This window comes from Bos indicus x Bos taurus, chromosome 11 (assembly GCF_003369695.1).
Source record: "Bos indicus x Bos taurus breed Angus x Brahman F1 hybrid chromosome 11, Bos_hybrid_MaternalHap_v2.0, whole genome shotgun sequence".
NCBI lineage: Eukaryota > Metazoa > Chordata > Mammalia > Artiodactyla > Bovidae > Bos > Bos indicus x Bos taurus.
Genome location: NC_040086.1, coordinates 36147234 through 36163860, shown reverse-complemented (window position 1 = coordinate 36163860; position 16627 = coordinate 36147234). Strand labels below are relative to the sequence as shown.

Here is a 16627-nt window from a genome sequence, read left to right as displayed (position 1 = left end):
GGAAGTGTTTTTACCCCAGAACTCAGCCAGTGCTACAAACCAATACCATAAACTTTTTTTTCCTTCTCCCTCTGAGCCAGTTACACATTTGCCAGCACACTGCTGAGTGAAGAGCTCAGTAAATGAGACTAAGCAAAGAGTTTGACACTTAGGAAACAGGGCATGGAAAGAGAGCTAATGGTGATTGAGCCCTGCTTTGTGGCAATCATTGTACTAGATGCTTGATTTACATTATTTATCTAATAAATACAAAGCTGCTATTGAGGCATTGTTATACCCATTTTATTGTTGAAAAGATCAAGCAAGGCTTAGAGAAATGGACTTGTCAAAATTTATGTAATGAACTAGGAAATTTGACTTGAATCCTTTTCTCTGACTCATGTTTTCCCACTATAGCATGCTTCCAGTGTTTAATCAAAATGAGCATTTTTAACGTTCAGTTAATTTAAACTGAGATTGAACATAACACTCCATGTTATGACATTTGGTGCACTGTTTACGTTTCATTAATCATGGAAGCTCAGATTTTTCTTTTCTTTATACTTACCATCACCAGGCATGGCTATTCAGAAGGTAGTCTTTTAAGGCCAAAGCTCATCAAAATTACTGATTTCCTCATGGATTAGAAAGAAAATAATCCTTACAGTGTTTTTGGCTTGGCTTTTTGTTTGTTTTGTTTTAAGGGATGAGTGATAGGAAGGCTAAAGTCTCTAAAAATCATGATGCAGGCAGTTTGTCATGGTTTCTTTTTAAATCACATGTTCTACAGTCTGTTATAGTTGAATGTTTAAAGATACTAAAAAAATAAGATTTATGACTCAAATTTTAAAATGCGTTTGTTCAGAATTTGTTTGAAGTTAATTCTATAGCTTGAATTCCCAAACTGTCTCTGGTGACAAAGGCATGGATTTGAATATCTGTTTCTGGTCAAAAAGCTCATTCTAGATACACTGTTCTCTCTTTCTACATCAGTGTTTTCTTTTTTTCTTTTTGGCCACTCAGAATGTGGGATCTTACTTTCCCGATCAGGGATTGAACCCACACCCTCTGCATTGGGAACAAGGAATCTTAACTATTGGAGCACAGGGAAGTACCCCCACATCAGTTTTATAATTTTTTTTTCCTTTTAGCTGCTGAATGAAATTAGGCATGCTTTTGACTTAATATGTTTGAACTGGCTATGTAAATCATTTGTGTTTTCTTTTAGAAATTAAAAATACCATCTTCATTGTTAATGACTGTTTTTTTTTTAGACTTGATGTTTTTAGAGGATAAGATGGCCACCCATAGTTAACATAGTTGATATAAAGGTCAAATAAAAATCTCTTGCTATTTTTATTAGAGTTCACTATTATGAAATAAATTTTGGATAAATCTAATTTACTTGCAATATATACACAAGGATTAGGGTGGACTCATTTGAAAAGACCCAGATGTTGGGAAAGATTGAAGGCAGGAGGAAAAGGGGACGACAGAGGATGAGATGGTTAGATGACATCACTGACTCAATGGGCATGAGTTTGGGTAAACTCTGGGAGTTGGTGATAGACAGGGAGGCCTGGCGTGCTGCGGTTCATGGGGTCGCAAAGAGTCGGACATGACTGAGCAACTGAACTGAACTGATGAAGAATTTCAGTAGTACGTGAACTGTGAACTTCCAGATGTTCAAGCTGGATTTAGAAAAGGTAGAGGAACCAGAGATCAGATTGCCAACATCCGCTGGATCATTGATAGCAAGAGAGTTCCAGAAAAACATCTATTTCTGCTTTATTGACTGTGCCAAAGCCTTTGACTATGTGGACCACAACAAACTGTGGAAAATTCTGAAAGAGATGGGAATACCAGACCACCTGTCCTGCCTCCTGAGAAATCTGTATGCTGGTCAAGAAGCAACAGTTAGAACTTGACATGGAACAATAAACTGGGTCCAGATTGGGAAAGGAGTACGTCAAGGGTGTATATTGTTACCCTGCTTATTTAACTTACATGCAGAGTACATCATGAGAAAAACTGGGCTGGATGAAGCACAAGCTGGAATCAAGATTGCCGGGAGAAATATCAATAACCTCAGATATACAGATGACACCACCCTTATGGCAGAAAGTGAAGAAGAACTAAAGAGCCTCTTGATGAAAGTGAAAGAGGAGAGTGCAAAACTTGGCTTAAAACTCACCATACAGAAATGAAGATCATGGCATCCGGTCCCATCACTTAATGGCAAATATGGGCCAACAGTGAAAACAGTAACAGACTTTATTTTTTTCAGGGGCCAAAATTACTGCAGATGGTGACTGCAGCCATGAAATTAAAAGTCACTGGCTCCTTGGAAGAAAAGTTATGACCAACCTAGACAGCATATTAAAAAGCAGAAATATTACTTTCCCAACAAAGGTCTGTCTAGTCAAACCTATTGTTTTTCCAATAGTCATGTATAGATGTGAGAGCTGAACCATAAAGAAAGCTAAGCACCGAAGAATTGATGCTTTTGAACTGTGGTGTTGGAGAAGACTCTTGAGAGCCCCTTGGACTGCACAGAGATCCAACCAGTCCATCCGAAAGAAAATCAGTCCAGAATATTCATTGCAAGGACTGATGCTGAAGTCCAATATTTTGGCCACCAGGTGCGAAGAGCTGACTCATTTGAAAAGACCCTGATGCTGGGAAAGATTGAAGGTGGGTGGGGAAGGGGACGACAGAGGATGAGATGGTTGGGTGGCATCACTGACTCAATGGACGTGAGTTTAAGTAAACTCTGGGAGTTGATGATGGACAGGGAGGCCTGGTGTGCTGCAGTCCATGGGGTTGCAGAGTTGGATGTAACTGAGTGACTGAACTGACTGACTGACTGATGGAGAGAAGAAACAGGATTTTCAGAGGGTAGGAGCATGTATATGACTTGTTCTAGTAGGTGGTGACATTTTTGGTCTCAGTCTTCTTTGAGTTTGGTTGTTCTGTATGGTTCTGATTCACTAACTAGAAAAATCCAACTAAAATGAAACAAAAGGTCTCTATAACCTATTAGTCACTTTCAGAAATGTTTTCTGAATTCCCCTGCCTCATCCCTTAAAGTTCGTACTTTATTCAGGTCCTCTGCCTTTTAAAGAAAGATTATAATTAGAACTTTCCTGAGTGATTTAAAAAAAAAAAAAAAAGACCAGTGGAGACTGGTCAACGTACAATGTAACTGACTATGTTGTAAAAGTCTAGCTAGCATACAGTTTCATATAAGGAGGTATTTTTAAAGTGATGGTGACCTATGAACATTTCTAGTCTTGAAGGGTGAAGTGAGCTTTCTTTTGCTGCTGACAGTAGCATCTTCATATCTGTACCAGTGAACCTGGTATTGTAGGTTAATCTTAAAAGTTTCCAAAGCAGGTTTGACATTTCTGTCGTTCTTTATACTTTCTATACCCTTGTTTTATATGATTCATAATTCTCTTGATCTTTTGTGGCTCAGCTCTTGCATTATATTGTCTTTTACTATATAATTTCTGCCTTTTTGAACTTCATCTAAGTGAACTGTCAGAGATTCCTAAAGCATTCTATTAGTACACTAAAGTATGAAGGTGCTCAGGCCTAGAAAAAATGATGGAAGAGTCTTAAATGGTGAGAAAGGCTTTGGCTTACCATTATTTTGGATCCAGAATCTAGCCTAGAAATCGGTCATACATGGCCTTCTCATTCAAGTTGGAGAACACTCAAGTGTAGTATGGATTACTTAGAAGTTTAATATGCATATATATGTATGTATTGTATATATATATAAATATATTTCACTATAGCTTTCTGTATAAAGTTTTAGCACAAATCACAAATTTGCTTTTCTTCTTTCTTGTATTGGAAGTTCGGTGTAATTGGTATTGACAGTTAATCATGCCGTTCTATATTAAACTATTTGCTGACTAAAGGTTAATTAAACTTTTGTAATTAATTATAACGTTATGAACAAGTGCGTTTATGTGGCAAATAAATGATCTAACTCATAGTGCTTTATATTAGTTCATATTAAGAAAATATTATGCTGGGTATGATAACAGATATTAGAAATCCTTAGATAAATAAGGCAATTTAGCTTAGTGAATAAGAATGTGTATTCAGGGTTATTGCAATCATTGTCAAGACTATCATGACAGAGGAAGAGAGCTGGCTAAACTTTGAACATAATGATAGTGAGAATTTATAGTCAAGGAACAGAGTGAGGAGATTCATGAATGGAAAACCAGTAAGAGGGGGTATCAGGGTAGGGGGATTCTTGCTAAATTGACTCAGCAGGATTTTTTCTGGAACTGGGCTAGAGAGGCCAAAGATACGACTGGGGAATGTGGGGCCTGGGATGGGGTCTAGGCCTATTCAAGAAGGCTCAGAAGAAACTGGCTAAAGTTTTGTCAAGGAGAGGATCGTCATCACTTCCCAGCCTCCTGACTGGCCTCCCTTCAGGTCCTCCTGCTCTCTGTTCTCCTTTCACATAAGGAGTATTCTTCACTGCCTCCCTTTCCCCAGCACCTGCTCATCACTGAAATGTCAGCTCATGGGTCCCCTGCCCTCAGAAGTCTTCGTTGATCTCACAGACCTCAAGCTGGGTCTTCCTAACTAAAGATCACTGTTAGAGTATCTCCTGCATTAACAGAGATTAGGATGGGAACTCTTTATTACAGTCTCAGCCTGTTGTCACAAAGGCATCACCACCACTGGAGGTTCTGTGAGCAGAGCATGAATACAGATGACTGGGAAACTGCTTGGGTATTTGTTTAAAAGTGTTAAGTTAATGAAAATTGCTTATTGCACTTTTGCAATTTAAAGATAAGAGTGAAAAATTATAAGATTCAAAACCAAGTTAATGTGTTGCTTTGAACTCTTAGTTCTTTATCAAGCTCTACAGCTATGTCAATATCTGCATTAATTTAAAAAGTTCTCGTGGGTGGATTCCCTCATGTTTTGTAGATTGTTTTTGTTAATAACAAGTAATACAGTTAAGTTTAAGGGGCAAAAAGAGTTGTGTTCAGATGGACCACATTATTCTATTATTCTAAGTTTAACACATGGTTTAATTTTTAAAGTCTAGGCTCCCCTCAATATTTTCCTTGTTTTATTTTTCTAAATTCTTTGTTATTCTTATCTACTCTTCCCAACCCCTATCAACATCAGTCACTTTACTAGTATAAAACCAGTCAGTCAAGTAACATTCAGTTCTGTTGACATTTTGCTTAGAATTATAATAAATTTATTATTATTTTGGGAAGAATCAGCATCTCTATCATGTTGAAATTTTCTTTTGGGGAGCTATTTATGTATCTGTATCGAACCTATATCTCTGTATAAATGTTCTATAGAAAATTTCAACATATATAGAAATAGATTACATTTTTTTTTTTAATTTGTTTATTTGGCTGTACCAGGTTTTGGTTGTGGCATGCAAATTCTTAGTTAGAGCATGTGGGACGTAGGTCCCTGACTAGGGATTGAAACCAGGCCCCCTGCATTGGGAGTGTGGAATTTAGCTACTGGCTCATCAGGAAGTCCCTTAACGTGATAGTTTTGTGGATAGCTGAATAAATGTCTGTTTCTGACTTACCTGGGGAACACTTTCTTTGTGATAGGAACTTTTAAAATATAACTACTCTATCTTGCCATTTAGTTGTGTATCTTATAAAGTTGGAGGCTGATTTTTTAAATTTGTGTTGTAGCTTAGACCCCCAGTAGTGAGTTATGATTATAAGAATTACTTAGAACCAGTGATTGTTTTAGTCAGGAGCATTAGTTTTAATTCTGATATTTGAAGAAAGATATTACTTAAAATTTGTCTACTTTTTGTTTTTATCAATACTCTCAGAAATGCCTTCCCCAGTCATCTTACAGCCCATCCCTCTATTGTGGGTTTAGAATCTGATTGTTTTGGAAGCCAAGTAAGAAAGTCACTTAATATTACCTTTTGTTGTGGAGTTTCAGAAAATTTAATGTGGACATTATTTCCATAACTTGAATGTTACCAAAACTTAGAAATTTTCTTAACAAACCCCAGAAAACTTAAAAGTCAGTTAATTCATAAGTTCCTTATAAATTGTTGGTTACAATTCAGTTTATTTGGAGTGCATTTTATTATTTAGAAATGCAGTCTTCATTAGTGAGTAGAATGTAGTTTTAGCTTAGAAAACGTGTATTTTAAACTGCCTTCATCTTATTAGTTGAATGCAAAGAAATAATGCTACAAATGAGACCATTTTCTCATAGAAATTTGGAAATTCAAAAAATCAAGTTTGTTAATATTTCAGTAAATCTTTAATCTTGCTCTTATGTTTCCTTTTAATTCCTGCCACTCTCTTTCCCCCAATTACCAAAAAATAGAGGAGAAATGAGTATGTGGGCAGAATCTGTGTTAGGACTACTGGAGAGCTGTTTACACTGTGACCCGTATAGAACTTTTTCTTGGTTTTCTAGAGTTTTAAACTACAAGACCTCCCATTTATACTTATCTTTTAATATTTTATTAAATTCTTCTTAGAATCTTTGCTTTTTAATCCCAAGAAATAGAAGTGATATCTTCTAATTGATAGTTTATTCTTTCATAGATTCATCTGAAAACTACATCAAGACAAAGACATTTGAAGGCTTCTGTGCATTACATCTTGCTGCAAGTCAGGGACATTGGAAGATCATACAGATTCTTTTAGAAGCTGGGGCAGATCCGAATGCAACTACTTTAGAGGAAACCACACCACTGTTTTTAGGTGAAGTATGTTATTTATGGTACAGATAACAATTTTTATTTTTTTAATTGTATGTTTTGCTTAAGAAACTAAGCCAGATTTTCCCTCAAGCTGTTGTATGTATGGCAAATATTATATTGCCATTTCTTTGATTTTGAAACCAGAAAGGTGTTTTTAAAGGTTCTTCTTCATTTTCTACCCTTGAGTGATAGCATCTGGGAATAATATTTTCTGGGGGGAGGATATCTTTAAATGTCTATTTAAAGTTATAAAATCTTTTGTAAATTGTAGTCACCATTATTGTTCTCAGTGTTGCTCTGAAGACCAGGTACAGTTTAAATTGTAGCAGTAGTTACAAGGTTACCTGTGAATGTTTTATGTTTGCTTCTGTGTTTTCTTAGCATTAAAAAATTAAAGTTTTATGGAAGAATTTAACGGGCTAAATCTTTAATGCCAGTTAATTTGTTGCCTATATGGATCACTATTCAGGCTTATTCCTTTATGGTCTATTTTTTAATTCATTAAGAACAGAGGCCAAATTCTAAACGGCATACTTCCAGTACCTGTCTTTTATTCTTCCCTCCTTATCTTTGATCATATTTGTCTTCAAGCACTCTGTGGTCCATAAAGTTTAGTGGAACGTGAGAAAATTAAGAGAATAAATTATTTATGTAGAATCAAAGTATTTGTACTATAGTTTGGTTCTGCCACATGGTATTTGTAAGTTCACTTGTTTACTGTATGATTCAGTTTCCTCACTTACAAAATGAGAGTAATAGTACCCACCTAGTCTTTATTAGGCTGCAAATGAAATGTCTATGAAAATAATTTTTTCCTTGTGAATTTAAAAATACATATTCTTAAAATTTGTGTACAGTAGAATTCATTCTTTTTAGTGAACAGTTGTATGAGTTTTGATGTATGTATAAAAATGTGTAATGACAGTGATAATCAAGACACAGAAGAGTTCATCACCTTCCAGAATTTCATCATGTTTCGTATTTTTATCAGCATTCTCTCCTAACTTTACGCCTACAACCACTGATCTGTTTTCTGTTTTCATCCCTGTGTTTTGCTCTTTTTTTGGCCCTGCCATATAGCTTGGGGAAATCTAAGTTCCTTGACCAAGGATTGAACCTAGGCCATGGCAGTGGAAGCCCAGAGTCCTAACCACAAGACTACCAGGGAACTCCCCTGTAGTTTGCTTTTTAACAAAATGTCATAAATATATGGGCTTCCCTGGTGACTCAGACGGTAAAGAATCTGCCTGCAATGTGGGAGACCTGGGTTCAGTCCCATGGTTGGGAAGATCCCTTGGAGGAGGGCATGGCAACCCACTCTAGTATTCTTGTCTAGAGAATCCTCACGGACAGAGGAGCCTGGTCAACTATAGTCCGTGGGGTCACAAAGAGTGAAACACAACTGAGTGACTAAGCACATAAATATATATGAAATAATACAACATGGGACTTTTGAGACTGACTTCTTTCACTTAGCATACTGCTTTTGAGCAACATACATATTGTTGCATGTATCAATAGTTCTTTCATTATTGCTAAGTAGTATTCCATTGTATGAGTGCACCACAGTGTATCCATTTATCAATTGATGGACATTTGAATTGTGATGTTCAGTGTTCAGTGATTGTGAATAAATTGCTACAAACTTTTGCATGTGAATAAATTGCTACAAACTTTTGCATGTAGGTTTTGTTTTAAATATAAGGTTTCATTTCTCTTAAATTAATATTTAGGATTGTTAGGTCATGTGGTAAGTATATATTTAACTTTGGAAAAGTTTGGAAGTGAAGTGAAGTGAAGTCACTCAGTCGTGTCTGACTCTCTGCGACCCCATGGACTGTAGCCTACCAGGCTCCTCCATCCATGGGATTTTTCAGGCAAGAATACTGGAGTGGACTGCAGTTTCCTTCTCCAGGAGATTTTCCCGACCCAGGGATTGAACCCAGGTCTCCCGCACTGTAGGCAGACGCTTTACTGTCTGAGCCACCAGGGAAGTCCAAGTATATATTTAACTTTGGAAAAGTTTGGAAATTTCTTACAAAGTGACTCTACCATTTTGCATTCTCTCCAGTAATGTTTGAGTTTCAGTTGCCCCACATCCTTACCATGTCATTTGGAACTGACAGCTTTTTCTTTTGCTTTTTTACATTTTAGTCATTTTAATAGGAATTAGTGGTATCTCGTTGTGATTTTAATTTGTATTTTTCGTGATTGCTAATGACATTGAACATCTTTTCTTGTGACTATTTGTCATTTTTCCTTTTTTTTTCTATTCTGTTATTAGACAAAAGTGTTTTGTTTTGAAATAATTTCAGATTTATGGAAATAACATTACAAAGATTCTTATATGCCTTTCACCCAAAGTTTGTTCTTTTGTCTTTGTCCACTGTATCATTTTTTTTCACTGTATACCCATATGTCGTTTATTGGAAGCATTTTTAGATTAAATTATACTCAGAAAGCTTCTTTACCTACTTTTGTGTGAACTTTGTAGAGGCAATGAAATTCTTTTATATATCTGCTATAAAGTAATCAAGATTAGGAAGTTAACATTGATGCAGTACTTTATTTAATCTACAGATGGTATGTAATTTGCAGATTTCTCAGTTTTGCCAGTTGTTCCACTACTCTCCTTTTCAGCAAATAAATTTTTTTTTATTGGTTCAGGGTCAGTCCAGGATTATTTTTTATATTTAGATATTATGTCTCTTTAGCCTCCTGTAACAGTTTTTCAGTCTGTCCTTTTATGATTTTAACATTTTTGAAGAGTTCAGGCAATTTGTTTTGTAAAATGTCTTTCAGTTTGGGTTTCTCTCATGTTTTTTCTTGGTAAAGTGCAGGTAATATATTTCTCCAGGAATACAACAGAAATGAAATGATAGTGCATTTTATCAGGAAGAAAATGATCTATTACTGATGATATTAATTTATAAAAGTGTTTTCAATATGTGATATATACTGTTATGAAGATGTTTCATGGAAGCCTTGCTGTAATATGATTTGTATTTCTTGAGGGGGAGATTACTTTTATATGAAGTTTCTTTTTTCCCACATTCACATTTGATCCACCTTGAATATTCTGTACAACTGCATAGAAAGCTTAAGCTTTCACTGAGGCTGTGCTGCGTGCAATCTTTATTCATAGAGACGTGAACAAAATGAATCAAGGCCTGTCAGAGATAAAGGGTTCAGAGTATTAAAAGAGGGAAACAAAAGTCACCCTGGGATGACAGGGGAAGATATCGTGTATAGAGTACTGTATTAATAGTAACAATAATACTTATTTATCAGAAAAGTGTACTAAGCCCTTTGTCAGGTGTTTTAGATGAATTGCCTTTATTTTACACTGCGATTCTATGAAATATGTACTGTTATTATTTCAGCTCTCACAGATGAGGTGATGTAAAAACACTGTATTTTAGAATCAGGAGTGCTGTATATAAGTTTTGATCTTGCTGTTGCTTGTGTATTGGTTAGAATAGCATTTCCCGAATTGATTCAGTGAGCTAATACATGTTCATTGACAGAAGGATTCCAGATCAACATACATTTGAGAAATACTGTGTCTTGTATTCCCCCAATGCAGAAAAACAGAAAACATAGCCATGTAGTTTTATGTGTCTACCTAGTCTGTATCCACTGTGCTCCATGTTATCCTATTTTAGTATCTTCATAGTTCTTATCACTGGCTGCAGTTATTTATTTGCTACTTTGTTTATTGATTCCCCTCATTACAAAGAATGTTCCATGAGAGCAGGGATTATATCTTGTTCACTGTCCTAACTCCCAAACTTAGATCAGAGGCTGGGATACCATAAAGTGAAAGTGAAAGTCTCTCAGTCGTGTCCTACTCTTTGCAACCCCATGAACTATATACAGCCCATGGAATTCTCTAGGCCACAATACTGGAGTGGATAGCCTTTCTTTTCTCCAGGGGATCTTCCCAACCCAGGGATTGAACCAAGGTCTCCTGCATTGTAGACAAGTTCTTTATCATCTGAGCCACCAGGGAAGCTCCTACTAAATATAAATATTTAGTGATTTATATTTCAGGATATAGTTAACTTGCAATTTTTATGTTAATGGAGGAAGAGTGATCAAGATAATTCAAACCAGCGAATAACATTTAATCACTTATTTTCAGTCATTTATTAGGATTTATTTAGCTTAAATAAATCCTATAAATTCTATACTGCTAAATAGGATTTATTTAGTTTCTTTGGCAGCAAATTTTCCACCCTAATTATGTTTTGTATTGGGTAATACAAAAATATTTTGACTTAAGCAGCGATTTTAAACCAAGGAGATGTAGTACATAGAGGACTTCTACATGCTCAAGTACTGCATCAGTTGTTTTAGATTCTTGTTTGGAAGTAGGGAAGTAGAGTATTTTTTAAAAAGGAAGAGAAAAGGAAAAGTACAAGCCTGAGCTTTTGCAAAAAACATAGTGATGTAAATGGATATATGACTCTCCACTTAGGTATTTCTTTTTTTTTTTTAATTTTTTATTGGAGGATAATTGCTTTACAATATTGTACTGGTTTCTGCCGTATATCAACATAAATCAGCCACAGGTATTCATATACCTCCTCCCTCTTGTACCTCCCTCCTATCTCCCACCCCATCCCACCCCTCTAGGTTGTCACAGAGCACTGGGTGTACTCCCTGTGTCACTGAGCAAATCCCTACTGACTATCTGTTTGACATATGGCAATATATATGTTTCAGTGCTAGTCTCTCAAATCATCCTACCCTCTCCTTCTCCCACTGAGTTCAAAAGTCTGTTCTTCATGTCTGTGTCTCCTTTTCTTCCCTGCATGTAGGATCGTCAGTATTGTCTTTCTACATTCCATGTATATGTGTTAATAATTAAGATATTTGTCTCTTTCTGACTTACTTCACTCTGTACAATAGGCTGTAGGTTTATCCACCTCATGAGGACTGACAGGTACCAGACCACCTGACCTGCCTCTTGAGAAATCTGTATGCAGGTCAGGAAGCAACAGTTAGAACTGGACATGGAACAACAGACTGGTTCCAAATAGGAAAAGGAGTACATCAAGGCTGTATGTTGTCACCCTGCTTATTTAACTTATATGCAGAGTACATCATGAGAAATGCTGGACTGGAAGAAGCACAAGCTGGAATCAAGATTGCCGGGAGAAATATCAATAACCTCAGATATGCAGATGACACCACCCTTATGGCAGAAAGTGAAGAGGAACTCAAAAGCCTCTTGATGAAAGTGAAAGTGGAGAGTGAAAAAGTTGGCTTAAAGCTTAACATTCAGAAAACGAAAATCATGGCATCTGGTCCCATCACTTCATGGGAAATGGGGAAACAGTGGAAACTGTCAGACTTTATATTTTTGGGCTCCAAAATCACTGCAGATGGTGACTGCAGCCGTGAAATTAAAAGACGTTTACTCCTTGGAAGGAAAGTTATGACCAACCTAGACAGCATATTGAAAAGCAGAGACATTGCCAACAAAGGTCCGTCTAGTCAAGGCTATGGTTTTTCCAGTGGTCATGTATGGATGTGAGAGTTGGACTGTGAAAAAAGCTGAGCACCAAAGAGTTGATGCTTTTGAACTGTGGTGTTGGAGAAGACTCTTGAGAGTCACTTGGACTGCAAGGAGATCCAACCAATCCATCCTAAAGGAGATCAGTCCTGGGTGTTCATTAGAAAGACTAATGCTAAAGCTGAAACTCCAATACTTTGGCCACCTCATGCGAAGAGTTGCCTCATTGGAAAAGACCCTGACGCTTGGAGGGATTGGGGGCAGGAGGAGAAGGGGACGACAGAAGATGAGATGGCTGGATGGCATCACTGACTCGATGGACACGAGTTTGGGTAAACTCTGGGAGTTGGTGATGGACAGGGAGGCCTGGCGTGTTGCGATTCATGGGGTGGCAAAGAGTCAGACACGACTGAGTGACTAAACTGAACTGAATGTGCCATTATATATCCTCCTCATGGATGGTTGGATGGCATCACCAATGAAATGGACTTGGACAAACTCTGGGAGATGATGAGGTAAAGGGAAGCCTGGCATGCCGAAGTCCATGGGGTTGTGAAGAGTTGGACATTACTTAGCAACTGAAGAACAACAATGTTCCATTGTATATATGTACCACAATTTCTGTGTCCATTCATCTATCGACGGACATCTAGGTTGGTTCTATGTCCTAGCTTTTGTAAAAAGTGCTACAAAGAACTTTGGGGTACTTGTGTCTCTTTCAGTTATGGTTTTTTCAGGGTGTATGCTCAGGAGTGGGATTGTTGGGTCATATGGTAATTCTGGCTTCTCAGGTGGCACTGGTTGTAAAGAACCTGCTTGCCAGTGCAGGAGACGTAAGAGATGCGGATTTGATCCCTGAATCAGAAAGATCCCCTGGAGGAGGGCATGGCAGCCCACTCCAGTATTCTTCTCTAGAGAATCCCATGAACAGAGGAGCCTGGAGGGCTACAGTCCATATGGTTGCAAAGAGTCAGACGTGATGGAAGCGACTTAGCATGCACACACACATGCATGGTAGTTCTATTCCTAGTTTTTTTTTTTTTAAAGGAATCTCTATACTGTTCTCCATAGTAGTTGTATCAGTTTATGTTCTCACCAACAGTGCAAAAGTGTTTCCTTTTCTCCACATCCTGTCCAGTATTTATCGTTTGTAGATTTTTTAATGATGGCCATTCTGACAGATGTGAGGTGATACCTCATTGTAGTTTTGATTTACATTTCTCCAATAATGAGCAATGTTGAGCATCCTTTAATGTGTTTACTAGCCAGTTGTATGTCTTCTTTGGAGAAATATCTGTTTAGGTCTTCTGTCCATTTTTTGATTGGATTGTTTTTCTGGTATTGAGCTGCATAAACTGCTTCTGTATTTTGGAGATAATCCTTTGTCAGTTGTTTTGTTTGCAATTGTTTTCTCCCATTCTGAGGATTGTCTTTTAATCTTGTTTATTGTTTCCTTTGCTGTGCAAAAGCTTTTAAGTTTAATCAAGTCCCATTTGTTTACTTTTGTTTTTATTTCAGTTACTCTGGGAGGTGGGTTAAAGAGGATCTTGCTGTTAGTATGTCAAAGTGTGTACTGCATATATTTTCCCCTAAGTGCTTTATAGTTTTTGGCCTTACATTTAAATCTTTAATCCATTTTGAGTTTATTTTTGTATTTGATGTTAAAAAGTATCCTTGTTTTATTTTTTTTACATGTAGCTGTCCAGTTTTCCCAGCACCATTTATTGAAGACGCTTTTTTCCATTGTATAATCTTGCCTCCTTTGTCAAAAATAAGGTGCCCATAGGTGCATGGGTTTATCTCTGGGGTTTCTGTCTTGTTCCATGGGTTTGTATTTCTGTTTTTGTGCCGGTACCATACTGTCTTAATGACTGTAGCTTTGTAGTAGAGTCTGAAGTCAGGAAGGTTGATTTCTCCAGCTTCATTCTTCTTTCTCAAGATTGCTTTGGCTATTCAGGGTCTTTTGTGTTTCCATACAAATTGTGAAATTTTTTGTTCTATTTCTGTGAAAAATACCATTGGTAGTTTGATAGGAATTTCATTGAATCTGTAGATTACTTTGGGTAGTATAGTCATTTTCACAGTATTGATTCTTCTGATCCAAAAATATGGTATATCTCTCCATCTGTTTGTGTCATCTGAAATTTCTTTCATCAGTGTCTTGTAGTTTCTGCATGCAGGTCTTTTGTCTCCTTAGGTAGATTAATCCCTTGGTATTTTACTCCTTTTGTTGCATTAGGTGTTTCTTAAGTAAGGTGATCTAGGCTCTGGTGTCTGCTCTGCACTGTGAATAATAAGACAAATTTTAGTAATCTGCTTTGCTTGCCTGTATCTTTCTCCCTCTTTTAAATAACTGTAGTGATCTGTGTTTCACTGTATAATGGAAGAGTCTTTTTTGTTTTTTAATTAATAGAAAATCCAGAACACTTCAAGGTTTGAACCAAACTATGGATGGTAATTTCTAGATGAGGAAGAGTGGTTGGACCACCTGGACTTAAAGTGAGAAAGAGGAACTGCCCATGTAGTATAGCTTCTTCCCCATCTGTAGAGTTTATCTTCCAAAGTTGTTCATTGCTGAAACTTTGGAGTATGTTGCCTCTTCCCCCAAGGGGAGCTATATTCTTCTTGCATGTCATTGTACCTATCCTGTGGCTCAAAGTGAACTTAAACTGGATGATCAATGGATAGAAATTTAATACAGAATTCTGAAAACTGCAGGTAGCTGGAAAAGTCATCAACATCCATGGTGTGTCACTGTGATTGAACTGAAGGCTGAATGCAGAGACTTAGAAAATTTATTACTCCACTGTTTGTATGGGAATGTCTTCCCTGTACAGAACTCACCTAGATTTTCATAAAATTGAGTTTGGAAGGCAGATTTTCAGTTAGATGGCAGTAAGAATTAAATTGAGAAAACCCCACAAGAAAGGGGAAATGTACCAAACATCTCTGTATCTTCCCACATGAAAATTGTTCTTATAGAACATCATTTGCTACATGCAACTTAAAGTTTATGTTTAACAAGGAGTCTGCCCTTTATTTCTTTTCTTGCCTTCTTTCCCAGCTACTTTACCTTTGCTTCATAAATGCATTCACAGTAAGTATTCTAAACTGCTTTGTAAATAAGAATACCTTTATGTATAAATATAGAAGATTCTAAGTGAAAATATAGCTGATTATGAAGGAAATAGGTTTTCTCTTTATTTTGCTAAATTTAAAACAACACTGATAAATTGGAAGCTAAAAGCCAACCTACTGTGACTTCATAGGACAGTTTTCTGTGATAACTGCACAACATGCTGTTTTGGCTTTTGATGGACCATTTTTCATTTTTTGTTCTTCAGAGTCTGCTTAGTCTGTGTAACCTTAAATGTTAAACATAACCTTCAACATATTTATTAGTAAAGTGTTTTATAAACAATGTTATGTGAGGCTGCCTATTTCAATGTGTATGTTTGCTCAGTCGTGCAGCTGTTACAACTCCATGGACTGTAGCCCGCCAGGCGCCTCTGTCCATGGAATTCCCCAGGAAAGATTACTGGAATGGGTCGCCATTTTCTCCTCCAGAGTTTCTTCTTGATCCAGGGATTGAACCTGCCTCTTCTGTGTCTCTTGCATTGGCAAGAGGATTCTTTATCACTGAGCCTCCTGGGAAGAGGTGCCTATTTCAATATTAAATATATAAAATATGTCATACTTAAGCTCATGTGGCTTATCCTTTGATTCTGTTGGTATATTACAGAGTTGAACAAACCAACGTAGATTTCATTTTTCACTTGTATTTTCATGGATCAGTGATCATTCATAGAGTTATTTTTTGAGGTGCTATGAATTTTGAGGTTTAGCATTCATACATTTAATATTAATTAAACTTAATCTTTGGAGTTATTTTTAGATCTTTAAATAGAATGATTAATCATCTTCTTCAAGGATATAACCTTAGCATTTTTATTTGAGGGCATGTTCTTGAAAAGAGAAGTTTGAGTTTTCTCAGGTTTGAAGTATGGCTGTTCACTAAAAGGTTACATTTTAAAAATGTTAATTTCTTGTTCTGTTTACTTTCTTTTTTTTTTTTTTTAAAGGTAAAGCCTATAATACAATTTTCACATAAAATTTTTAACAATTCCTCATTATCATAAATTACAGTGTTCATATTACCCCAATTATGTTAAAAAATTTTAAACAGCTTACTTGTTTGAATTGGAATCCAAATAAAGTTCTTACATAGCAATCAGTTCATGTGTCTCTCAAGTCCCCTTTTATCTGTATGTTATATGTCTTTTCCTTAAAATTTCCTTGAAGAAACTGTATTTTTTCCTTTGAGTTTTCTAAATTTTCAGTCTTTTGCTTATTGCATCTCTGTGGTTGGTTTAACATTGTCT

At 36.5% G+C, this 16627-nt stretch overlaps 1 protein-coding gene across 3 annotated transcripts in view; it reads left to right on the top strand.

Annotated features, from left to right (window-relative positions):
* ASB3 (ankyrin repeat and SOCS box containing 3) overlaps positions 1 to 16627 on the top strand; it is a 123110-nt gene that overhangs the window by 34857 nt on the left and 71626 nt on the right. For all 3 annotated transcript variants that reach the window (XM_027555268.1, XM_027555269.1, XM_027555270.1), the window contains exon 3: positions 6567 to 6725. In XM_027555268.1, the coding sequence (XP_027411069.1) occupies positions 6567 to 6725 (159 nt within the window). The remainder of the gene's footprint in view (positions 1 to 6566; positions 6726 to 16627) is intronic.